The sequence below is a fragment of the Helicoverpa armigera genome, chromosome 11, assembly GCF_030705265.1.
Source record: "Helicoverpa armigera isolate CAAS_96S chromosome 11, ASM3070526v1, whole genome shotgun sequence".
NCBI classification, from domain to species: Eukaryota; Metazoa; Arthropoda; class Insecta; order Lepidoptera; family Noctuidae; genus Helicoverpa; species Helicoverpa armigera.
Genome location: NC_087130.1, coordinates 5,871,712 through 5,899,072, shown reverse-complemented (window position 1 = coordinate 5,899,072; position 27,361 = coordinate 5,871,712). Strand labels below are relative to the sequence as shown.

The 27,361-nt window shown below is 40.0% G+C and overlaps 1 protein-coding gene across 1 annotated transcript in view; it reads left to right on the top strand.

The window, feature by feature from the left end:
• LOC135117467 (regulating synaptic membrane exocytosis protein 1-like) overlaps positions 1-27,055 on the top strand; it is a 36,811-nt gene extending 9,756 nt beyond the window's left edge. The window contains 19 exon segments of the mRNA XM_064036763.1: positions 2,309-2,423; positions 5,470-5,584; positions 5,860-6,013; positions 6,151-6,384; positions 6,898-7,070; positions 7,194-7,334; positions 7,408-7,658; positions 7,917-8,041; positions 9,137-9,305; positions 10,458-10,516; positions 13,636-13,826; positions 13,907-14,081; positions 20,131-20,284; positions 21,007-21,189; positions 21,400-21,558; positions 23,254-23,304; positions 23,307-23,443; positions 23,660-23,818; positions 24,326-27,055. Coding sequence (XP_063892833.1) covers positions 2,309-2,423; positions 5,470-5,584; positions 5,860-6,013; positions 6,151-6,384; positions 6,898-7,070; positions 7,194-7,334; positions 7,408-7,658; positions 7,917-8,041; positions 9,137-9,305; positions 10,458-10,516; positions 13,636-13,826; positions 13,907-14,081; positions 20,131-20,284; positions 21,007-21,189; positions 21,400-21,558; positions 23,254-23,304; positions 23,307-23,443; positions 23,660-23,818; positions 24,326-24,511 — 2,931 coding nt within the window. The 3' untranslated portion in view covers positions 24,512-27,055.
• Positions 27,056-27,361: the final 306 nt, after the last annotated feature.

Genomic DNA, 27,361 nt, shown 5'->3' with positions numbered 1-27,361 from the left:
CATAAATAAATTCAACTGATAAATAAGCTTAACATAGCGTGCTCCCATTAATGTCTTAATACTTGTACAATTTGAGTTTAACGTTTATACATTATCACATATTTCCACGGTTTGATCTACTGATATCCATCAAAGGCAGCTCTCTTTAGACTGTGCCCCGACATCTAAAAACAAAACGCTAAAAAACGTGACGCTAAAACAGTTTAATTGCACAATATATTGTATTTATTTGAACATTTAAAGTTTAGAATAATAAAACAACGTTAGTTGTGAACTTAAATTCCCATTTAGAATAATATTCTTCGCAGGGGTTAGCATAGGTAAACGACTACGAAATATCGTTTACCCGTGGAGCCGTCGTCGTTTACTGAGGATAATATTTGATCCCATGAGATCGTTCCAATCGTTTCTTCAATAAAAATCGTATTTCTTTCATTCAAACATTGCATATAAATAATATACTCAATACACATGTGATTATAATAAATCGAAAACAAAATTCGTTCCTTTGTTAACCATCTGGAATTCCAACAAAGCCTTTAACAGCATTCGTAAATTGACAATCAGCACTCAAGTGGCTCTCATTGGAGCGTCTCGACAAAGGCGTGTGTAATTGCTAACAGCGGCTTCATTTATAATGTATTTGAGTGGAAAGCGTTCGGTCACGAGCGAGCCTCGGTTGGCGAATCCAATAACGTGAGAATAGAAGCTGTTAGGTCAGCCGCGGCCGACGGCCAGGCCCGCGCGCTCCCCCAGGAATGCGCTGTGCCAGATGTTTCGCAGCAACGCTAATATTCATGAATGTTGTATATCACCTGTCGGTTGTCTTCAGCGTGTTTGCTTCTAATAAAATAGTTTGGAAGAGAAGTTCTTTTAAGATCTATAGCTTATTTACGAGCTTTAAAATTGAACGGATACCAGACATAAATTGAACTAAGTTGTGTTGAAGAAGGCATCATAACGAATTAAGTTATTACCGTGTCATATGTATATCTAGAATTTTAAGAAATATGAGATACTTCTCTAATTGCTTGCATTGATTAATAGAGGGCGAGTATTTAAAAAATATATCGCACTATCGAGAAAAGGAACGCAAGCACTTCGATCCGGTGTCACAGGCTTAATTGCATTTTTCGAATGGCAACGACAGTTTGATGAAGTCACTCCGAATGGACTCCACAAACAACAGTGCACAGTAACTTCTAAATTCCATTCAAATTCTACAGAGAATTGATCGAATGCCGAACCGTAACCCTTTGCTGGGGTGAAATTTTACGACTTACCTATGCGGGCGTGAAGCACAACTTGTAAATTCTATTTCATTTTGTTTCCAGATATTTGCGAAATGTAGAGTTTATTCTATGTTGGCTATTTCAGGCGTAAATTAAATAAATTCCCTGAATGATTTTTTGACCATTTAGTATTTTGAATATTTTTTTATCAAAAGGTACGAAGAACATTACTTTAATGTTTAGGTACTACTAAAGTCTTACACTTTTCAAAGGTCTAAACTGCCGTTGTATACGAGTTCAACACAGTACCGGTGCGGTACCATCTCCTTCCTCCCCCAGTTCCTGCTCGGTATTCGTGCTACACTTTACTACGTCCGCCAGGAGCCCGCTTTGTTCACGGTTTACTCAGTTTCCACCTGCGCACTACATTTTTACTCCGCCTTCAAAACAATTTCTAGAGCATTAAGAATATATCCTTATTTATAGACTCGAGTTTATTACCAGCCAGTTCCAATTAGCGGGAAGCCTAATAACGTAGGTAGTTTATCAAGTTATTTTATGATAGGTGTGTAACCGTAGTAGCTGGCTATTTCACGCGCTTAGTAGGTGACCTCATTCATTCAGATATTACTGAACGTAACTAATACTACTTATATACTTACTAAGTGAAAGTTTGAGGAGACTTGCGAGCGAAGCAATAAAAACGCTCCGTAGTCTAGTTCGGGAGACGACAATATTGATTTTCCCCTCTCTGATGTATTTCATTCTCCATCTGTTGCTCTCCATAAAATTTACGACGGTATTACTGAGCCGTTATTTTTGTATGAAGAGTTTTATCGCCGCGCGGCGTCGCGTCTCTTTCCACGACATGAGTTCTTTTTCAACACCAAGTGTTTTTATCGAGTTTACTAATTCACGACATTTTTATTCTTACACTGTTCGTTATCTGCTCTATTAAGATCATGTCTCAGATTTATTCGTATATCTCAAGTACAAAGGCTGTTTTAGATTCAAAAAAGTTGAATGAATACTTAAGTGCTAATGGAAGTGAAATAAATGTAATTTGTTATCATCAGATGGTGGCGACAGACGACTCATCGAACACGGTCCCCGGGCACATCGAGTCACCGGGAACCTTCGGCAAACTGCGGCAAACCCTCTCCTCGTCACTGCTCACCGCTCAGGATAAAGGTAAACACAACTCTAAAAGATAACCAAGATTACAAAGAAAGCACTTGACACATCTCCTCACAACTAAGACTCCATCGCCGCTAATTATCTCTAATTACATCGCCATTTGCTTTCGAAAGTTACACTTTGTACGACATACTAACAAGTAACTACTGGAAACAACACTAATAATGCCAGAGGTAAATAAATTGTTAACTTGATGCAAAGTCACATAACTGTGGCACCAACTTACGTAATAACTGAACTACATGCTGCAAGTATGAGGTAATGTTGGATATTAGTGTTTCAGTACGAACTAGGGCTTTTCATTTAATTTCGGACTCAGTTAATATGGGCCACTTTATCATTATAAATTAAAAAGGATAGTTGTCCTTCTATCTCTTCATTCGCCACTACAAACGGGCTTAGTATAAAACACTGATTTTAAGCCATCTAATACCCCTAAATAGGATTGGCCATGGAATACCAAAACCAATTACCCTTTTCACAGCATTTGAGTCTGACAAAAAGAGAACGAATTCCTAAACTTAGTAATGCGTTAAATTGGACTGACAGAACAGATACGCATCCGTCTTAGGTTTATTCTGAACCAGGCGGTTTTAAATGGCGCAGTAATAATACCTAAAGATACCATAAATAAATAAACTAAAATAAATAGACAGTACACGTATGGATGCAAATTTTTTCATACTAGCCATACCTTACATTCGTGATACATATGTCTTAAGTTCTCGTATTACAACTACTAACTTTATTACGAGGGAAAATTAGAATGTTTACACAGTATCCCATACGTTTGTCCGTATCTTCTACAATTATGACCTCAAATGTTTGTAACTGTAGGCAGTTTATGATTATAGCGATACTTTTCCTTGCTGCCTTCGATAAACAGATTTTCGTCGGGATGATGAATGGATATTGTTTCAGTATAAGAGATAACGACCGGATAGGTACGTTTTTGGCCCCAAAAGGGAACGCTGCTGGAATTTTGATTTTCCAGCGCCTTCTTACCTGAATCTGTCATGAGTTAACTTTATGTAAAGCTGGTTTAAGGTACATACGTGACATTTTAACTTTATCTAGAAAGGTGGAGTTATCAACTTTGATTTATGCGAGTCAAAACATTGTGCAGACAGTGAGAGGTCAGGACTAACATAGTACCATTTTAAGGACAAAGGATGTATTGTTCTTTCATCTGACTGTGGTCTATAACTGAAATAGCAATTTGCATCATCCCACGCAAGTCATAGCTGTAATTTAATCCAGTGAATGGCGTAGGCGGTGGGTCAGCATTCGAGATTTGCAGCTGCTATTTTTAGATCCTTTAATGAATTGCTTTTGCGAATATAACTCCACATATCAGTATGTGTGGTGGTTGTAAAATATTAGTTTATTTTATTTATGAACTTAAAATAAATCTACGTAAATTCGTTTCGTAAATTCAACTCCAAATAACCGAGGCTGCTCGATATGCCAAAAATGGATCTTGAATTACTTTCTTAAAAAATATTTTTAAAGCTCAAAATAAAAAGGTAACTGGCTAGTGTAAAACTGGTAGCATTTGTTAACAAGGGTGTAATAACTCTTGAAACTATCCTTGTACGGGCAAGATTGGAGCGGTGTTATGTGCTTGTTCCCTAAGGCCATTATTACCGTTATTTATGTTTACCTCACACCCCGCAAGAACGGTTAACATAAACCCACCATAAATATAACATTTTCCTATAATTTAACTTACCTCTTTTTACATAAAGAAAATTGCCTTCGGAAATATCGTTTGTTGTTATGAAATACAACTTTTGTAATGTTGAGACTTCTGTGAATAGAAATGTATTTCATCACGCGAGCTTAGTGTTCGTTTCTCGACATCAGATGTCTTAATTTCTTTTTAAGTCACTCGGATTTTTACTTGTTACATTTCATGCGATTTTCAGATCGATCGTGCAGACCTAATCCCTAATAATATTATAAATGCGAAAGTAACTCTGCCTGTCTGTCTGTTACGCTTTCACCTCTAAACCACTGAACTGATTGATAAAATTTGGTACAGAGATAGAGTTGACCTTGAGAAAGAACATAGGATAGTTTTTATCCCGGACTTTTGAAGAATTCTCTTGGAAACGCGATATAACCGAACTCTACGCGGGCGAAGCCGCGGGCGGAAGCCAGTAGATAATAAATCTAAAATAATATTCAGGACTCTTGATTTAAATTTAAATCAGAATTTGAATTAGTTTTCTATGGCATATCAAAAAAAGTTAACTTGGTCTGAGAACTGAGAAATTGTCGTAAATACTCGCTATAAGTATTTATGAAAATCCTTGACCTCGAGAGAAGGTAAACGGAATCTCGAGAAATTTTCAAACGTTGTTGCATTTCATGTTAGTCCATAGCTGCTTCTACAGGCGCTAAACTTGTAAGTATTCAATTTTCATAGAAACTTCATACTTAGTAATAAACTTCGTTTCAAAGGGTACGAGGTTGTGTTACGTTATAATTGACTTTTCGGACTAGTTAATTGAACTCAAGCGAAACCTGCGGGTACACCGTAAAATTAATTAATTAGTACAAACAAAATACATCTAGGTATGTACGCCCTTTACAATCTAATAACATCGTGTTATTTTCGGACGTGCATTACATTGACGATAACAGTTAGTTATGTGTATAAAGATAACTAAAATTTAAACTAGAACCCTTATAATTTAAGTTAAAACCTATAGATATTTGGCTGTAAAGGGAAGTTTGTTATGGTATTCATGATAATTTCTTAATATTCATAGCGAAATATCTCGATGTTCGCGTCTCTCGAGCCTGAGGCGGCAAGGCTGGCATGCATTGTTAGCGGATTCCTGCTCGGAAGGTAGACACAAGCTGCGGACTTATTTGAATTCCCATCGTTTCATTCCAATTCAGTATTTCATAACAATGATCTGAATGTAATTTCAGTTTGAATGACTTATGTTCATTTTGGAATACTTAGTCAATAGTATGGGAGTATTATTGATTTATTTAAAAGTGTGAGATGACATGTTTGTTGTTTCAGTAACAACAAAGTTGGGTCCACGACAAGCCGTGCCGGAGCCTGTGGCGGAGCCTGCGCCGGCGCCGCCACCGGCACAACCCCCGCCTACCGCTGCACAGATTGCCAAGACTGACCGGTATGTATTGAAACAATTCTCCTCCTTTTGTTACGGTTCCTATTATAACAGAACTTGAAAACTCATTAAAACGTTTCTTACGTAATTAAAAAGTTCGTTTAATTTCATTCTTCTTTCATCGTATCATTGCTTTACATTTTTTCAGAGTTCTTAATTTGTTTAAGCAAGCCGCTATAATATGTACGTATAGAAGACTATCTTATTTTCTTTTGATTGTTCAAAGGGACTTTGGTTAGTTTCAAATTGTGTTTATTAAAGGCCATGTTTGTTGGTAGTGAGGCTGGGAAAGCGCCGTCCCGGGCGGGTGCGTGCCGGGTCTGCTTGAAGGCGCTCAAGCCCGGAGAAGTGTACCACACGTGCAACGGCTGTCAACATCGTGTCTGCGAGGATTGCTCCTCCTACTCTAAGCCAGCCAGCGATGAAGACGCTGTGAGATATTCGCACTGTATTATGCTTAATTTCAAACCCAAATCATATTCTCTGCGTTTATGTAATAGTTCATCATTATGTTCATCTGTTGTCCGTCCGATATGAATAATATTTAAGATCGACTTGCAAATGTTTAGAACTCATGGCGGTGCTCAGTGTGCCGTCGCAAGGCACAGCCGCGGCTCCCGCCAGCAGCACAGGACAGCACAGACTCACTACTGGATGTGCCGGTGCTGGAAGCGTTACAGCGCCGCCACTCGGAGGCCCGGCTCGGCAGCGGCGGCAGCAGTGCTGGCCTAGCTCCGCCCCGCTCACCTGAACTCAGGCGACACTCAGATGTATCACCAGCGTCACTCAAAGAACTCGAAAAGGTAATGTCTATCGATGGGATTGGCTTTGAAAAAGATTACGTTAGTAAAAAAACACTTTAGTTAGAGGATCTAAGAATCCTTATTTTTCAGGCAAAGTTTTTTTACTTTTAAGCCTGACGCAGTAACGTTGCGGTGTAGGTGTAATACCTACTTTATCCATGTATTTATATTAATATAAATCTGTTTGTAGTTTTCTTAAAGTCTTTAACACCCACACCACTCTCCGACTTTATCACGTAAATGCAAATATAAATTATATTCAACAACTGTTTGTACCATTAGCTGCCCAATAGCAGGACATAAAGTTAGCGCTCGTTTATGAAGACCTACGTTTAGCAGTAGTAAGCAATAGGCTGATATGGTAACGATGGTGTAACTACCGTGTCATATAATGTTAGCGCTTGTTAGGCGAGGTTCATGTTCAGCAGTGGACAGCAATAAGCTGATATTGATGTACCATAAGTCGATACTGTGTGGAGTGTGAGTTCGTAACCACGCTGCCCGCGGCGGCAGTTAAAGGGCGGCGGCAGCACGACGCCGACAGTGGAGTCGCGGCGGCCGAGCACGGTGACGCCGGCGCGTCGCCGCTCCGTGCGCGCGCCGCGCCAGCGCTCCTGTGACGAGGACCAGCCGCACTCGCCTGCGCATCAGTCTACGCCGCTAGCACCGCCTGCCATTTCTAGAAGGTAGCGTAATCTTACGTCTCTTGTATAAATGCTATTCAACATAATTTGTTACGCGTAAAAAACTACTACTAAAGTCTTTGTAAAAAAGTAAGATTGTTCCACTAACGGCCACATTTTCCATAGATCATCAGCAGTGGACGTAGTAGCAGGCGCAACGTCACGCCGCGGCTCATACCGCACAGACGAGCCCAGCACCACGCCCTCGATAGCTCCCGGACTCAGTGTCGATGAAGACAGGCCGATCAGACGTCGCGGAAGCCAGCTGTGAGTTCTCTCTACTTATTAATGTTAATACTACGGGAGCCCAAAATGACCTCAAACAATACTTTTTACTTAGGCCGGACATAGCAGCTTTGCAGCAAAAAACTGGCGCTCTAAATGCACTAGCGGCCCTAGCATCCCGGAGCTCAGAGTCATCATCAGAACCTACAATATCAGTATCGGCGGCCACGACAGCGGCACTGGCGGCGGCCGCGCGACAGATGTCCGTCGACGCCGAGGCCATCAAAATTGTGATACATGACGTCGATGACCGCACGCCACGCCGCGTCTCCCTGCGTCGGGACCCTAATGATAAGGGACACAGATGTAAGTTAGTTTGACTTCAAAATCTGAAGTTTTTATAGTCAATCTAAAAAAACAATTATTTCCACAGTACCCAGCGCAACATAAATTATTCTCAATTTTTCAGCTCATGTATTTCATAAGCAATGTTTTCCAACCGAAAACATGCAAAGCTTTCATGTCATGTGTGTCATATTTACCAAAAATGTGGTTAAAGCGTAATCACAAAAATATAAGCTCAACAAAGGTATGTAGGCAGGTTGTGGAAATGATTAATTACAGCTCGCGGTTTCGGTATGCGCGTTGTGGGCGGCAAGCCGGACGCGAGCGGGCGGCGCGAGGCCGTCATTGTGTGGACCGTGCCGGGCGGGCCCGCTGACCTCGCCGGCCTACAGCAGGGAGACAAGGTAACAATCACACTTTTGTGACTAAGGGATTGTTCACACCAAACGTATTGTCCGCCGCTGACTGTGAGTATACTCACAGTCGGCCTCAGTGTGAACGTCGACTCAATCTGCAGTACGCGTACTCACCAAGCCGACAATAGGCTATAGCGTACGATGCGCTACATGTGTGAACAAAAGAATACGCTCGTGTAGGTTCACACTAGATGCGTACGCTGAGCGGCCGACTATTCTACACATAAAAGAGCTCAGTATTTGAAGTTGCTCGTAGTATTTTATAAACGATCTCTGAGATCACTTGTGGTTCCCATACGATAAAACTAGTGTATTTTTTAAAAAAATCGGACGTTTACTGATATTTCAATTAAATGATGCGCATTCAGATAGTTGCCATTTGCGAAGCTCTAGAGGAAGACGAAAATAATAAAAAGAAGAGATTGTGGGTACATCCCTTAAATTTGAAGAGATGTTTTCTTGGTCAATTTCATACTTTATATTTCGAATATAGACTTTATCCAAAGGATTTGTCCCCCCAAAAAATCCCCCACGGGTAGAAAATACCCCCAAATTTGGGGGGAATCCCCCCAATCTGGCAACACTGGGCAGAGGCGCGGCGGTGCGGACGCGGCGGAGCGGCGGTGCGTACGCGGCGGAGCGGCGCTATTCGGCAACTGCGTCCGCGTAGCCAATCCGCGTCCGCCGTGCATAGTCGCGTAGTAAAATAATCGGCTACTGAGAGTCAGCTACAACAGACGACGTAACAGCGTATAGTCGGTTCGGTGTGAACGACAATTTCAATATATATGGAAAAGCAATAAACTGCGTAACGCGCGCTCACAGTCAGCGGCGGACAATACGTTTGGTGTGAACGATGCCTAAACCCTGCATTGATTGACAGGGTTAGAACTACTCTAAGAGGTCCTGTTCAGTTTAGGGTTAAATACCTCGGATTAGAACCTATGTAATGGAATATGGGAACGTAGAAAAAAACGATAGGATTTTTTTTATTTTTCTTTTGTTGAATATCACCACTTTTTTATTGTTGTTTCCATCTTATTGTAATTGGATGGCTACAAATTTCAAAACTTTTATGTGGAGGTATTGGAATGGGGCGGGGTGCCGCTAACGGAGCGCAGCTTCGAGGAAGTGTGCGCGGTGCTGGAGCGCGGCGGCGACAGCGTGGAGCTGCTGGTGGAGCCCGCGCCGCAGGTCGACGACCCGCCCTCGCAGACCAACCAGCCCTCCATGCATCATCATGCCCTATACGGTACTCTATGCTCCTACCACGTCTAGCTTTGACTCTCTCTCAAAGCGAAGTTATTTAGGCAGAATACACTATATTGCATTACATATAGACCACGGAGGAACAAATGATGTGCGGAGATGCCATAAGGCTGGTAGGTCTTGCACCTTCTTGTAGAGGTCAAGTACCACGTATACGAAAGTATACGTGGCCAAATTGGTCTGTTAGTAATGAACTAATTAGGCGGTCGGGTTCCTTGAGACATCGGTCAAAGATGAATTCCAAAGATCGTGCATACAAGGGCAAGTAACGTTCCTCGTCCCCGGTACACCCGCATTTTGGCGCGCTACTTTCTCAGAAGGATTTGCGTTATGACATCTCCGCCAGTCATTTTGTTCTCCATGGTCTTTGAATAATTTCAAAAAATAAAGAAACAAACACAGTAGTAGCGTTAACTGCACACAAAACTGAAACAATCATTGAAGATGGAAAGTTTCCGTGATTCGCCCTAAACACCGTGTAGCGTGGACTATTCAACTGCGCAGTTACAATCTCCCGTGATCGTATATTGGCTTTGTTATAAACTGGCACAACTTTATCCTACAGTCTCGTTATGAACAGAACAATGAATACAATGTGTCTGCTATGTGAGACGAGATATATCAATATAGAATGGAAAATGAAAGTGTATGGTCCTATGTGGACTTAATTGGAACTGTGCAGTTGGATTGTTCTCCATGAAATGATATATGAGATTTATGCATGAATAACTTATCACACTCTCAAAGACACCAAACACAACGATGTTATATTCCATTCAATGTATGGACACTGTAAATGAAGTAAGCTCGTTAATTTGCCTACACATTCGACACTGATACACACTGCTTACTCATACATTACATCTCATAAAAATACTAATGTAAATATACTTTCTCACGTTATTTTGTTTCTGTTGATCTTTCCTGCCAATCAATATCTAATATTAACAGCATTTTGTTCTCTACCTGTCTCGTTCTGCACCAACACTACTCCAGCCTTCTTCTTGCGCAGTTTTACGGTATATTTTACACTTTTTTTGCATTCTTACTATTTATCTAGCATTTTCTTGTTTTATACTGAAATCAGTTTCTCACAACTCGGCCATAGTACATGAGTCTGTGTTTTGATTCACAGAACCGGATACCGACAAATCACCATCGTCGCCGACCCGACGGAAATTGCCGAAAACCCCGGTATAATACCCATACATAGGCTTTAATTGTAACAATATGTGTTGTGAACCCATAAGACATTGAGCCAACCGCTCGCCCTTCATAAACTCTAGTAGAGACTGTCACTCGGTGCCTACTCCTCTGCGCTTCTCGGGTCATTCATTACTATACGTGTGATCTTTAAGCATTGTGTTGTTATGTTAATAGATCATCTTCTTCAATCTACCCATGAGGACTTTAGGCTATTTCCAAGCATTTTTATAAGAATTTCAATACCTAACGTGATGGAAAGGTGAAGTAGTGTAGACAAAGATGATCCACTAACTAGAATGACGATTGAACTTCATTATTCGTTAGTTGGTATCATATTCGATGATGAGCTTTAAAGAGACGAGCCCTAGAACGACTCGGAACCAAACAGTTAGATTGAGCAAGCGTTGTACACATAGATTTGTAAAGTAATTCAGAGTTCCAAAGTAAACGTTCATCTCTTTATGTGACGGGAGTTGATGGTGCTTCTTGGTGTGATGTTTGTTCCACCGCTCGTTTCACATCACCGAGACCACGCGAAGCACGATCACTGCAGCCCTGTGACGGTCCTATTCTGATCCGGCTATAATAAAGGCTTGGCACTAACTTGAACGGTTGCTTTGCCTTTTGATTGTGTCTGGAGATGGGGCCGAAGCGCAGGGGCGGGTCTCCACTGATCTGCTGTGATACTGTAGCACTAATCAGTCAGACATCTTCCACGTTAGTCTAGTTGTAAGAGATTAGTATTTCTATATACGATCCTAGATGTACTTTAACTTTGTTAACCTTTACTATTTAGAGAAAGGGATGCTCTGTTTGTTTACTTAAAATATTTATACACCTATATATTTTTAACTTTATTTGTTATCTATATTCGTTATACGTTACCGTTTATATAATGATTATCCTAAGTGAAGTGTGTGAAAAAATGCTACCTACTTATTTTCAGATTTTTATTTTTTCTATCACCCGACCAATTTCATAATGTCGCCATCGGCACCAGGCGGAATTAGGGAACGATCGGCAAATACACAAATATCGATGAAACACATATGAATAAGTAAGTGTAGTCAGAGGCTAACTACAGTATTAGTGTTCGATGGTAGATTAGGGGACTCGTCCCGGCATCGAATATCATCTATAGGATATCGTGGATGAGTAGCGCTCTTTGTCTACCGACATTACCTATACAGATGTAGTGAAGCTAGATTCGCCGCAGCTTTCAGCTTGGCCAATGACAACAAAATTATACATTCAAAAATGTACCTATATATAATCACAATGGCAACGGCACAAACAGTTCACTTCATACACCGACTTGAGTGAAGATAACACCAGGGACATAGTAAGGTAGAGGCAAAGGGAAGGTAGAAGCAGCTGGACAACGTTGGGACGGCGGCGGCGGCGGCGCCCAGCGGCGGCGCGGCTCCACTCCCGTTTGTACCGTCTCATATCTAGCGCATCGAGTGTCTGTTACCGAGTCTTGCTGTTGACTTAGTTTAGTGTGATGCCGCACTGTATCGAAGGCGCTCGCAGCGACTAGAGTCTCGTTAGCTTGGAGTGGTGGCAGCACGGTACACCGCACTGGAACACCTTGTCGACAGGCGCGCACCGACGCTTCTGTCATGTGATGACGACACCCTACAGCGACACGATGTACATAACCGCTCTTACTTGTAGTTGATTGTTACGACCCAGTACTTACAAATACAGATATGCATGAAGTTGCACAATGTCGATATGTGCATATTGATCTAGTAAAAAGCACCGTATAAGACAAGGCCTTTGTGTGTGAAGTATTAATTCAAATGATGTGTTAACGTTCAAGCTATATGAAATGTCTGTATACTTATAAATTATTGCGTTTTGTCATTGTTATGGTGAAAATACACATGTGTACCGTTAACGCTTAAAATTTTAACATGTTATTTCTTATAATACCGTTATTAATTTAAAGTCAATGTGAATGAATGCGCCGATGCAATTCATACCATCATGCTCTGCAATAAACACATTTCGCAACCAAGATACCGATGTTCACTACCTACAGTATTTTATTCACTCACAAAAGTAAGTCAGATTTGATTACATGGCTGGCAGCAATTTTGAATAAAAGTACATAAACAAGACATATAAAATAAACCATAGAATAGTGTAGAAGAGAAAAAAGCTTTCCTAATGCTTATAGTTGATTTACCGGGCCATGATCAATCTTTTTAAACATATTTTCTACAATTTGAATTATTCAATATTCTATAGACATTAAATAGTAGACAAAATATGATCCTTCGCTGAAATCTGCAATATTTTCTAACGTAGATTTGAAATAGACTTCCCCAATCCTATAGGAAGCTTGTGCAACAAATACTATAGATGAGAGCTGGCAAAGGCCACATGCAAACGATTATCCTTAGAGAATGTCCGGGTGAACGTTTGGTTTCGGCTCCTGACGTAGGTACATGCAGCTTGTGAGACCGGTATCAGCATGATACAGCTTCCTGCATGGCGGATGACACCATCCGATTTTATTCATTACTTTGTGTTTCATAGAAATGCCTCAGCCCGACGCATGTTACTCTAACGTAATATTTTCAACTGGATATTACAAATTCCGAATTATATTGATGGTGATATGAATGCATTGCTATAACTCGCACAGAATGGATAACAGTCAAATGAATTTCTCTCTGGCTGATGAAGGATTGATAAATAGCTCATGGTTGCTGCATGTTACTTGATAAAGTACAATGCATTCCCCAAAGGTTTCTTACTGATTTAGATTTTGCATAACAGATCTTGGGAAATTGTTACATTTTGTTATTATTTTCGTTTATGCCGAATCACCCTTATTTGTTTATTGTAGTCATCTGTGACCGAGTTGTATATACCATGTGACTTTGTTGTAAACAAAACTTATATATCAACACATATCAGAGTTATTGGTGCATGTAGTAGAATTGTCGAATTATTATCCTAGTAATATTTCCCAATTTCTATAAATGAAAATTAATCTCTATATGGATGAAAATGGACCAGTAACTCTATGAGTCGCATTGTTGTACAACTTATACTAGAAGGCGTGAGATGTCATATGTGCGCTTTACGTTCAGGAGCAAGACCGTGCGGACCGCGCGAGGGACCGCCCGCCTGCTCGGGCGCAGCTGCAGGTGTGGTTCGAGTGCGACCTGCGCAAGCTCGTGGTCGTACTCATCGCGGCCGACGACTTGCCGCCGCGGGACCATACTCTGGGCTATGGAGACGAACCAGAAGCTTTTGCCAGAATACGCCTTCTGCCATCACTGTAAGCGAAATTCTATACCTAATTTCTAATGACTTCACAATCCATGAACAGTATTTACAATGTAAACGTTTTCTTCACAGTGAAAGTTGCCCACCTGTGGAGACAGACCCAGCATCTGCTTCATGCAGTCCCGTGTGGAATGCTACTTTGAGCTTCGGTGGACTCACAGCAGACCTGCTAGCAGGCCGAGCGTTGGAGCTCACCCTCTGGGACGCCTGTCCAGGCATTGACCCTGTTCTTATTGGAGAATGCACTGTAAGTTAGAATCAAATGTAGGGATTTTTTAGAATGAAACAAATCGCGTTACATGATACGTGTTTATTGTCCGAATACAGAATCCTAAGTGCCCTCGCTTACATCTTACATAGGTACACTTAAGTACTACTTAATACTACACTACACGCCCCATCGGCAAAAATTAAAAAAAAAAAATACAGTATGTAATTTTTTTTTATATATATAAAAAACAGAAAAATTAAACTTAAAATTAAACAATAAACATGTCTTACAATTATTACAAATTATGATATAGCTTAGTCCTATTTTTATGTACGACCTTATCTTTGCCATTATGCGATATTATTACATTCGAACCGTCGTCTCTAATAACATCATAAGGACCGTTGTACACTGGTTCTAATTTATTCTTTCGTGCATCATTTCTTATTAATATACGGTCACCTGCTTTATAACTTACAGAGTTGAGATAAGAATCATAACGGGTTTTCCTATTAATTTTACTTTTAGACAAATTTAGTTTAGCATCATACTGAGATTTCTGTAATCTGTATTTTAGTTCTTTAGCATAATCAGAAAATTTGTACAATGGTTCTAGGGAATTACAAAGATTACTTGGTATATTACAATATTTGCCAAACACTAATTCATAAGGTGAATATCTTGTTTCAGTATGTACTGTAGTGTTGAAAGCAAAACACCAATATTGGAGCCATGTACTCCAGTCAGACTGATTTTCGGTTTGAATTCTTAAATATGTAATTAAATTTTTATGGGTATTTTCTAGAGAACCTATTGTTTGATGATGATAAGCGGTTGACGTAAGATGTGTAATTTTCAATAGTTTACAAACTTGTTGCATTGTACTCGACACGAATTCAGTTCCTCTGTCTGATATAATTTCTCTTGGTATACCGTACCTTAATATAAAATTATTAACTAAAGATGCAGCAACCACCTCAGTATGCTTAGATGTAAGTGGATATGCTTCTACATATTTTGTTAGGTCGCACTGTAAACTTAAAATGTAAATATTATTAAAACTATCCTTAGGTAATGGGCCCACTAAATCTAAATATATCCTATCGAATGCACAGTTGCCGTGATTTGTTATAATCATTGGCTCTTTAGTGTGCTTAAAATGTTTGAGTCGTTGACATTGGTCACATCTTTTAACAAAGTCTGTGACGTCATTTTCTAATCCTGGCCAAAAATAACGTTGGCGGATATTATTTAACATCCTTCGGATACCTACATGACCGCTAGTGGGTAACATGTGGTAATCGTTTAATATGACTCGCTGAGTGTCTTTATTATCTACCTTAATGACATTTCTTAGAACACATAATCGTGGACCGGTCCATTTCGTTTGATTGTTTATACTTTGAGCTAGCTCTTTTATCAATTCAACATTATTTTCATTTTTTAATACATACAAACAGTCGACTTTTACTTTATTACAAAAATATGTCAGTTCTCTCATAAAGACATCTCGTGTACAATACGATTGAGAAACTGACTTTATATAAACAATATTTTTATTTGAAGAATACGCGAATAACTCCGTTTCCTCAGTCATATCTTTCTTAATTCGTCTCCATTCATTTTCATCAACAAATATTAATTCTGTATAATTCTTTGGTGGTTTTAGTACTTCGACAACTCTCGGGTGATCAGTCCGATCGTCAGTCTGTGCGTCTTCCACCAAAGTATTATCAAAATTTTTAGAGTCACTTTCAGTCATTTTTTTCTTTTGTGCCCGCGTTAAAACTGACACAATTTTCTCATTCATAGCTTTCAAATCATCACTTGACATACGAATTCGTGATAATGCATCTGCAGCTGCATTATCGCGACCTTTCACATATTCAATCTCAAACATATACTCTTCTAATGCCAATCTGAATTTAGTTAGCCTACTTGATGGGTTTGTCATGTTAAATAAATATATTAGTGGTCGGTGATCTGTTCTAATTACAAATTGTCTACCATAAAGGTAGGGCCGAAAATATTTAACTGACCATACGATCGCTAGTAATTCTTTTTCGATCGTAGGGTATCGGATTTCCGCCTGATTAAGATTACGACTGGCATAAGCTACTGGTTTATTATCACCATTGCATAATACGGAACCGATTGCATAACTTGAGGCATCTGTTTGTAGTATAAATGTATTAGACGGATCGAAATTTGGATATTGTAGTATTGGTGGTGTTGTCAACGCCCATTTTAATGAAGAAAAGCTTTTCACACTTTTCATTCCATTCAAATCTAGCATATTTACGACAAAGTTTATTTAATTCTAGAGCTTTTCAGCGAAATTGGGAATGAATTTCCGATAATAGTTTGCGAATGCGACAAATCTTTTACCTCATCGGTATTTGTTGGTGTTGGGTAATTTTCACGGATTCAATCTTTTTGGATCTGGTTTAATACCATCTGCGGATACGATGTGACCTAAAAATAATATTTCTTTACGTAAAAGTCACATTTTAATGGGTTCAATTTTAGATTAACTTTGCGAAGTCTAGTTAAAATATCCATTAGGTTTTGTTGTGGGAACTCAAGTTTCTGCCGAAACAAATTATGTTGTCCAAATATACAAAACATTTGTCATAGTTAAGCCCTGACATTGCAACTGTCATTAACCGAGAGAAAGAACTGGGACTAGTTTTAAGACCCATCGGCATACGTGTCATTTGATACTGTCCGGATGGTGTCGTAAACGCTGTGTATTTTCTACTGTTTGCCTCCAAATTGGCCTGAAAGTATGCTTGTGATAAATCTAATTGGGTAAAGTAAATGGCTCCGGAAAGTGAATCCAGTATATCAGTGATATTTGGCAATGGGAATTTGTCGTTTAAAATTCTATCGTTCAATTTTCGAAAATCTATCACTAACCGCCACTTTTTTGACAAATCATCAGACTTTTTGGGTACCAATAAAACGGGACTAGACCACTCACTCTTTGCCGGTTCAATAATACCATCTGAAAGCATGTTTTTCACTTGTTTTTTGACCTCATCTCTCTGAGAGAATGGTAACCGATACTGTTTTACGTAGACCGGATCTACATGTGGTTTTAATTGTATACTGTGGTCATAGATTTTGGTAGTAGTGAGCTTATCTCCTGGAAGTTGAAAAATGTCAGAAAACTTAGCACAAATGTTTCGTATAGATGTACGCTCTTCCTTATTTAAATGCTCTAATTGTAATAAAGAAAAGAGTATTTTCACTCTATCCGCGTCAATGTTATTGTGTTTTTCAAAATGTAAAATTGAATAATCCGAGAAACTCTCTACTTCTGGTCTGAAATAATTTAGATTTACTTGACTCTCCCTCGTATTCAAAATTAAAATTCTAATTTTTCCTTGATTAGGCTTACATATACTTCCTGCCACAAAAACACCTTCGCCAACTCTTTTGGTAGGACTACGCAATCCTCTTTAATCACGCTATCAATATAAAAGGTCATTTCGCATCTCGGTGGAATGCTCAAAAATGTGTTATTTCCTAAAGATCCCGAATTCATTTTTATACACACCTGATCATCACAATTACCTAAAGCCAATGTATTATTTTCAAAATTTAGAATAGCTTTGTATTCATATAAAAAATCTCGTCCAATTATTCCTGCTTGGTTACAAGGCAAGAATTTGATTACATAGAATTTATGTCTGAATACCTTTCCATTTATGTTTAATGAAACATAAACATAACCATCGGCCTGCACTTCGCCCCCAATACCATTTATAGTAAGGTATTCATGTTGTATTGGAAGATTCATATTGCGAATGGTTTCGTATTTTAGTGCCGAGAGTGACGCTCCGGAATCTATCAACAATCCATATTTGGTACCTTCTACTAAACATTCTATTGTACTATTACGCTCACAAGCTAAAATAAAATTAGGGTCGAAAAAATTCTAATGTCTCGTTGTTTTGATTGTTATTGTTTTCCGAGACTTGGTTACCACCCTCTAAAACATTAATAGAGCGTCTGTTCTGGTTTATATTGTTATTATTTCTGCCTCTAAAATATCCTCTTCGATAACCTCGGTTATTACCTCGATAATTAAATTGTACATACCTTCCGTTATTCTGTGCAAAAGTTTGATTACCTTGATGGCGGCCTCCTCTTCCACCTCTATTGCCTCGAAACTGACGTGACACCCCTTGACCTTGAGAATTATATCTAGGATACCTACCTGCTCTGCCTCGCTGGTTCATAAATACTGATGGCTCCGCCACCGCACGTGATGACGACATCTCCTCGTCTTTGGCACCCTGTATGGCTTCCTTGAGGTTGGGGTAGTTCCTAGCTGAAATAATAAGACTTAAGTTTCGATCCCTAAGCCCTTCGGCAAATCGTTTGACCGCCAGCTTCTCATTGATAGGTTTTAAAATCTTATAGGCCTCCTGATCTCCGTCGGCCTCCGAGATCGTCAGATCTACAAATAATTTTCAAAGACTTCCCGTATTCATCAATAGATTTTGAATATTGTCGCGCATTTATTAACTCACTGTGTACGGCCGTGCTTGATTTTTAGTCAGTAAAGTATCCTTCATATCCTTAAGTAGACTATCGCAAGAATTATATGACGGTGCTAGACGCAATTTTGCGCTTTCTGACAAACGTGTCTTTAAGATAAACTGAATTAGTAACGGTTTGCTATCACCATCAATCATGCTGTTATAAAGTTCAATTGAATCAATAAGATTTTTTGTCACTTCTTCCTCTCCAGTCATTACTGGTAAGAGGGATACTGCCGTTTTTAAGTTAAATTTTTCCATCTTGGTGTTTAGCTTTTCAACAGTACTGTTGCTTTTACAAAAATCTTCTATCTTATTAAATAAAGACTCTATTCTTATAGAAATTTCCTTTACAGCTAATATATCCTGTCCTTTTATCTCACCTCTCAAAATCTTTTCATCAAATAACTCAGAATAAGACAGGTAACTTTTATAGATAGAATGTGCACTATTGAGCTTTTCCTTTAAAACGCTAGGTGTTCTTTTACTCTTACCTAGTTTAGTAAGATTATCCTTCAAGTTCTTTATTTTATCAAAAGTTGCTCAAACTCTTCAATCATTACATAGCATATATCTTAAACTTTCCTAATATACTAGAATACAAGAAATAAATGAGAATATAAAATCATAATAGCTACGAGTACATTATTATAAACTACATATTACTAAAACACCGCGTTTAGAAAATAACCGCACGTTAGGAAAAAAAATCGCACAATACCTGATCACATGGTACACCGTGTCGCACAATACCGATTTGTTTACACGATTATGCACTTTTATCCACTGCACACGCAAAAACCACCACGAAGATCGCCTTTACACCTCCCGTCCTGGATCTACTCGGGGTTGGTCCAAATCTATACCCTCCTGCCAAGGCCAAAGAACGCCGCAGAGTTGCGCGATAGTTGAGCTCTCGTCGTATCAAATTCGTATGGCACCGTATGTACAACTTGTAGACTCCATAAATAAACACCATGAAGGTCATAATCAGGAAGATACTCAATATGATGTCAGTGGTCGATATATTTCGACTGATATCACTTATCTTCGGCATCGCTTGATTAGTGCCCCCTGACGCTGTCTGAGCGATCACAATTTCCTCTTGTTTGGAAGCGCCTGATCCCATTTTTATCCGAATAATTACACTTGGTTATATATTTTTCGATAAAAACGTCCGTATCGTAGCACTCTGCACGGCTATATTTTTTTCGTTGGAGACATTGTCTTAGTTTGATCGCCATGCCTTATAAGTCCATGGAATTCATAACAAAAGTGTCCACTCGCGCACTGATCCACTACTGGCAGGGTCGCCATGTAGGGATTTTTTTAGAATGAAACAAATCGCGTTACATGATACGTGTTTATTGTCCGAATACAGAATCCTAAGTGCCCTCGCTTACATCTTACATAGGTACACTTAAGTACTACTTAATACTACACTACACAAACTTGAAACCATTAATAAGTGTCTGCAACCGCGACTGATTCTGTAATTCTGTTGAGCCATTGTCATCATGAATATGCATTTGCAGATGGAAATCGAGAAAGCATTCGCGGAAGAGCGTGCTGTGTGGTGGACGCTGGAGGAGCGCGGGCCCCGCTCGGCCAACGCGTCGCCGCGCGGCTCGCTCACGGGTGCGCGCGCTTTACGCCGCGGAGACTTCGCCTCCCAGCGTTCAGTGTCAGGTAACGAACGCGGATCCAACCCTAACATGTCCAGACATGGTCGCTGCTCACTTATCGACTTCAATGCTATTCCTTCTGAAGCCCCCTCCGCATTCGTATTTCCATGGCATTTCATGCTGGAGGTTCAATCGGCCACGAACATGAAGATTTGGGTGTTTAATTTTTTTTCCTCCCCAGTTATTCCTTCTATCATCCTAATCGCATGCCTAGATCCAGAATAAGAGGATTTACCGTTCGCGGCCCATCGCACCTTCAAATCGAATGCGAAGTGGGCTCGAAATCCCCGCTTTTCATAAAACAGTCTTTGTAGATTTTGTCGTTAATGTCACCGTGTACTAATCTTTCCATTTCCAACTATATTCTGCTTTACTAACCCTGCTTTGTGGAGTTTGATGTTTGTAAGGACTACGTGAATTATCTCAAGGGATCACAAATTGATGCCGCCTAAACGCGTCGATTACAAGATAAGTATCCTACATAACTGTAATGTAATTATGAATTGCAATATATGACACCCCGGTGATTAGTGAGTGACAACCATTGTACACGTTTGATATAATTCAACTTAACTCGTTATAGTGTGTACGAGCATTGGTATGTGCTCTAAAATGTAACTTATCCCCTTCATGTCTTGGATCCGCGCTTAACGTATACCTTGACTTAGGATCCGTAGTTTTCTTAACCAATGACTATTATATAATGGTGATTGTTATTGTTTTCAGATGACGTGGACTCCATCGGCGAATGTGCTTCTTTGCTTCATCCCGACCACGCATGGGTGGGAGGCTCACGTCGAGGCTCCTCTCAATCAGAAACACTCGAAGTGGAAGTTTATCAGCTTGGCAAAGATTTCTCTCGATCTTTGCCAGGCTCACGCCGTTCCTCATTCCAACAACAAGAAAAGGGTAATGCTATATTTTGGGAGTTCCAGGAAGCATCTACATCAAAGTTATTTTGATTACTTGTTAGAGTTTTTATAATAAGTTTCCTCTGACAGCTTTTAACTAGCGTGTTAGTGAGCAGTTATTCAAAACCGCAGCATTGTGAGATGTACGAGGTGCCGGTAGGTGAGTGAGGTAAGTGCGGCAGGTGGTACATTAGTGGCGGTTGTGTAGAAGGCGGTGGCGACGTGTCGCCGGCGATGAGCGCGCGGCGCACGGAGCGGCGGCGCTCATCGTGCGTGCGGCGCGACCCGGACGACATCCTGCGCTCGCTGCGCGCCGTCAAGGGCGAGCTCGGCCGCACGCTGTCGCTCTCCGGCTCCACCGCCAGGCGTAAGTGCAATACTCTTACTGACTCCTCATTACACTACATCGCTCATGTGACCTTTGTTATGTCCTAGGAAAAGCCTCTTCGTCCAACACCGAAGAATCACTTTGATTGCAATAATTATCACTATAATAAAAATAGAGCTTACCCAAAACTTTTATGAACCTTAAACTTTCAGATATAAAAATTAGTTCGAACATTACATTCATCATTAATTCCGTATTGTGTCACACAGTAATTAAATTGCAATAATGTGTATCTCCTCTGTAGAATCGACCCGATCACGATTAAACTAAGTTATTCTATATGTTTCCTTACACAATTATTATATTGTTTAACACATTCCCCTTCGGCTTCTTGCCTTTAAACATCATATGCGATAATAAGGTAAATCCGAAATATGTAAACTTGTCCACTTCGACTGTCCCCGATTACACCACAGATCTCATTAGACAATGCGAACTTGAGGGTAGTACTGATTTGTACTGTGTTGTGCTTGTTTGGTCAGCAGCAACGGACCGTTAGCACCTCGGTAAGCGACTGCTCGTTCGTGCCCGCGCCCGCGCGTACTCCCCGACAGGGTTTGTTCGTGTGCGGTGTCGGTGTACGCGATCCCTTGTGACGTCCGACGGCCGCCAGTTCCCGCATGTCCATCGTGCCGCCGCGGGCCTCCCATCGTCCCCGTTGGTCGCGTCCCGCTTGCATCTGACCAGTCAAGTGGGCGCGGCTGGCGGGCGCGGTGGCGGCGCCGGGTGCCACGGTGGACATTGGGGCACGTAGTAGCATGGGTCATACATCGCTTGCGCGGCGGCCGCGCGCACGCACCGTTGAATGTGGCTGCGCCCGAAGCTTCTCATCACTTCACTGTGTCTGTACTGTACTGTCCTGACGCATGCCCGGCCGCGGGCGATCACGCTCACTTCATCTGTCTCTGTGTTCCGTCTGTTCGGCTGCCCGTCTACGTTCATCTCGATGGCATTGTGTCGCCTAGGATGTTTTGGTTCATTACCTCTGCGAATGTCACTCATTGTTACAAAGCGCATCTATTAGATTTCTTGTAAATATAATTTATTATCCTATTATAGTTAGGCCGTAGTTAAGTTTGGCGTTTTCCTTCAATCTACTCGAGTAGGGAAGTAGCTACACATTCTGAAGCGTAGGTCGCGGTCGCGCATGACGTAGCGGACTCTCGCGGCTCGCCGAAGCCAGCGGTGGCATGAGTTATGTTTCGGTACTCCTACACAACCGCAAGTTTTCCTAAAAATCAAATAAATGGCTGTTCATGACACGGAATGCTTACCATAAGTTGAGGAACGCTTCAGACAACTATTAGAAATTCGACTCCACTCTTGGCTGCACACGATATATCGCTTTCTCTTTCATTTATGTGTTTAGGAAAGGAAACATTCGATTCTATGTAAACGAAAACTGTATACATTTGGCACGAAGCTGTTTGACGTGCTTATTTTATGTAAATGTTTATTTTTCATCATTTTAAGTGTTCGATTGAATGGTTTACTATCATTTTGTACTTTGGTTTTTGTTACTTTTAAATGTTTAACCAACTAGAATGAAAGACTCATTATGATGCCCGCCATCCGTATATAAAACAAATAAACCGGAGTACTACTCGGTGAAGCGAGTAGTGGTCGGGGCGTCAGGTGTGCGCGGCGGTAGTACGTTGTATGTGAGTGGCGCAGGCACGGCCACGGGGCGCAAGGGCAGCATGTGGGCGGCGGTGCCGGCGGCGGCCGCGATGCGCTGGCCGACGACGACGACGCCGTGCCGCTCGGGCCCGGCCAGCTGCCGCCGCGCAACGCGCATCTGCCGCCGCTGCACGCCGAGATCAATATCAGCATCATTATGATCAAGGGACAACTGGAGCTCGAGGTACACTCACATATTACACATACGAGCTAGACAATTTTGTTTAAACAAATAAAAGAAAAAACTAAAATAAAACAAAAAATGTATTTAAAAATATCTTGGAAAATCTACCAACGACTAGGTATGCACTACAATGAAAAAAAATCTACGAAATATTTTCGCTAACAAGCGCACACTCGATATTGATGAAGTGACCGAAATGAAATGGCTTGCACACAGGTATCGCACGCTCGTCGTGTGTATGGCGTGAACGGTGAAGTGCCGGACTCGTACGTCAAGTGTTACCTGCGCGATGGGGATAAGTGGCTGCATAAGCGCAAAACTCGCGTCATCAGGCGAACCACCGAGCCGCACTTCAAACAGACGCTCAAGTATCAGGTACAAGTAAGAATACGTACGGGGTTTTGCCGCACTCTTTTAAACTTAAGTAGATTCATAACTTAGTGCATGGGAACATATAAATACTGATCGGCGTAGGTAGAGCAGAGAGATCGAGGAGCTTGTAGCTAAGAAACAGCTGTACGAGTCAAACGATCCTAAGGTTAAGCAACACTTGGCGCTACAGGGTCGCTCTTTGACACGTACTGGCTCCCGGAGATAACGGGGTATATCCATATTTATTAACATTTAAATAGTTGAACAAAAATGGCACTAGCTACGCTAATCAGTAGATAATAATTACTTGCATCACGCATTACAACAAGTCATTTTAAGAATGAATTCACAGTGGTTGTTATTGAAAAACAAAAATCTTTTTTTAGTTTTACTAGCTGCACATTATTTTGTTTAATCACTCCATATACATATATTGCATATTCTTTTCGTATGTATATAAATGCAGTGTAGGTATTCGATATTTGGTACACAAAGAGCACGTTTGTTCAGGCGAGCGAGGCGCTGGGCCGCACGCTGGTGGTGATGCTGTGGCAGCGCTGCGGCGGCTTCGAGCACAACCTGGCGCTGGGCGGCGCAGAGATCTGCCTCGACAAGCTCACGCTGCCGCAGCGCACGTACGGCTGGTACCCGCTGTTCCCCGCCACCTCGTTCGCCAACGACGAGTCGCCCGACTGATCCAGGGAGCCGTCGCCGGAGCGCAACTAGACAGCTAGCGCTCCCGACGGCTCACATGTCCCATACGATCTTATTTATCTCCGCCGTGCATATTCCACATATATACGCCCACAATGCCCCAATATTGGACTGAAAATGTGTTGGTTATCGAAATTTTCTATCATTGTAAATAATGCAGTGTAGATCAAAATGTTACCTAATAAAAATACATATTATTCGCTATTTCTGTTTGCAGTCAAAATACTTTTAGGACATAACACAAATATTACAAGCCCACGGGTTACAGATAAAGATATTTTTGTGACAACAAGAGTAATTCTCAACCACATGCCCAGAAGAAATAATCAACACTATTTAGACTGTAGTTTAATAAAAAGGAGCTTATTGTAGACAAGTGCTTCAATTTTTTAAGTGTGTATGTTATGTCCACATATGGATGTGCCTAATAACTGATTAGGCCTTTAATATAGACATTATTGTTAGCTCAAGAGATATTTATTACGTTTTATTAAAAAAATATTACGCTTCAACTCTATAAAACAAATATTTGTAGCAGTTTTGTGTTATGTACTTACCTATAATAAATCTTATAAATGTGTGTCACCGTATGATTCAATACATTCAGAATATTTAGAATAGTACAACAACTGTAGTGCATTTCATGTGGAGTACAATAGTTTATATAATAATTATAAGATACTTACACTGTGTGCATATGCATGTAATTATATCACTTCGTAACTGTCACTTCCAACTCTTCACAAAACTTTCTTAGAAAGTTATTTTGTAACAAAAGATTTTGCTTTCTTGACTATCATCATTCTTATTGAGATTAACTTATCGTTAGCGTCTGTGTAACTTGTACCTATCTCTAAGTACTTAGATATTCGAACCAACACTATCTTATAGCATACGTCATCAAAATGAACCCCAACTTCGACACTTTGCCTTATATGATTAATACATTTCTAAAGTTACTCTAGTAAGTAAGCGCGTCTAGGTACTATTCTTCCAAGGTTGTGCTTTAGTGAATTTTCCAAAGTATACCTACTTGATTTATAAATCATCTCTATACCAAAGTGGTAAAAAAACATTATTTCTTCGTGTCAAAAATCTTACTCTACGAACTGTAAATAGTTATTGTGAAATTGATTTTCAAAATTTTCTACGCACAACATTTTCGTGATAGAATTTATAGTAAATCTTTTGTATTACCTAGATTGAAAACAAATGTACACATTTGTGACAAATACCTACCTTAATATTTCCAATTCCGCGATATTGCAACATAAAGTGTTTAGGAATCATGTCATAGATGTAGACAGGACATTTCGATATTGTAATATTCATGTGATCTATCTTAAATAAGTGGCGAACGTATTGCGAGAGCATGCAACGTTGCACTCGCACATATAGTTAGACACACAAATTCATTAAGTAGATATTTAAATATTCGTGAGATGAATGATATTTTGGTCATCGGTGTTAGTAACAAACTACATATCCTGTGAGAGGTATTTAATGTAATATATCTTGTCGAAATCTGTGTTCTTCCAGTGCTATCATAGCTTAGTGGCTCACCTGACAATATTACACTTGCTTACTTGCGATCACCGTAACGTAACAAGCGAGGACAGTGGCGCGGGACACTCGCACACTCACGCCTCGGTGCCGTGTCACTGTCCGCTAGGAGCGACGTGCACTTGCGTCTAGTTGTCTCATCTATCTACCTTGTTACGGTGCGCCATTTTATTTTATCGTGGTTGTACATTTTCCCAAGAGAGAGAAATATTTATTAGAGAGATCTAAATATTCACTTATTAGATTAACTAAATATTAAAATACTCGAATAATTCAAATGCCTAAATATATATCAGGTGTTAAGTATATTTTTACACTATAATTTTTGTATTTGATTAAGTTGAACAAAATATACATAAATTATATAAATTATTTATAATGTATCAATGAAAATCTAGATATTTAATAATATAACTATCAATTCTGACAGAGTGTTAGGATCGATCTACTTACGCTTATTATCTTGATATGTTAGAGTTAACAAAGTAATATTCTTACGTAAGAGACGTATGTAAAGACATAATCTAATATGATGTGCCTCGATGAGCCCCGATACCGCGATCACCCGCAGTTGTCCCACCGGCCACTCGAACACTCACGCGTCGCGCGCTCTACTACTACACTACACTCCGCAACTTGTGATAAGGTATCGGATATCATACTATGTACCTTCCCTACTCTAGCTATAGTATATATATTAAATATATCAATTCTTCCTAGAACACGAACATTTCCACATTCCGTGCCTTGACCAATGCTGAAAGTGCTTAAAGCTTACCTACCTATATCATATTTATTACATAAAATATAATCTTATCAGCCTAACATTTTGGGCCTAAAACTCTAAGATTGAATAATATAAACTTGGATTTGGTTATATTTTCAGCTTTGATCACAGGAATGGAATGGAACTCTACAAATCCTAGTACGTAACAATGTGTGTGTCAAAGTATATTATTAAATAAATGTGATAACAAATGAGTTTATTATAGCGATATAAACAAACACACTTGCGTTTTATTACGTCACTACTGCATTCGTTTAAACTACTTAATATATTTTATAGTCTCATAAATCTGAAGGGTAGTAAGTATTAGATAATCGCCGATGATCTTACATGTATAATAGCATAACAGAGACGAAAAGTTAATAGTTAAAAGTGACCTTACACGGTTTTGGATTTGGATCTAATGATCAATATAAAAAAGTGAATTATATCAGTAAGAAAAGACATGAAGACAACCATTTATCGTGACAACACTTTATTGA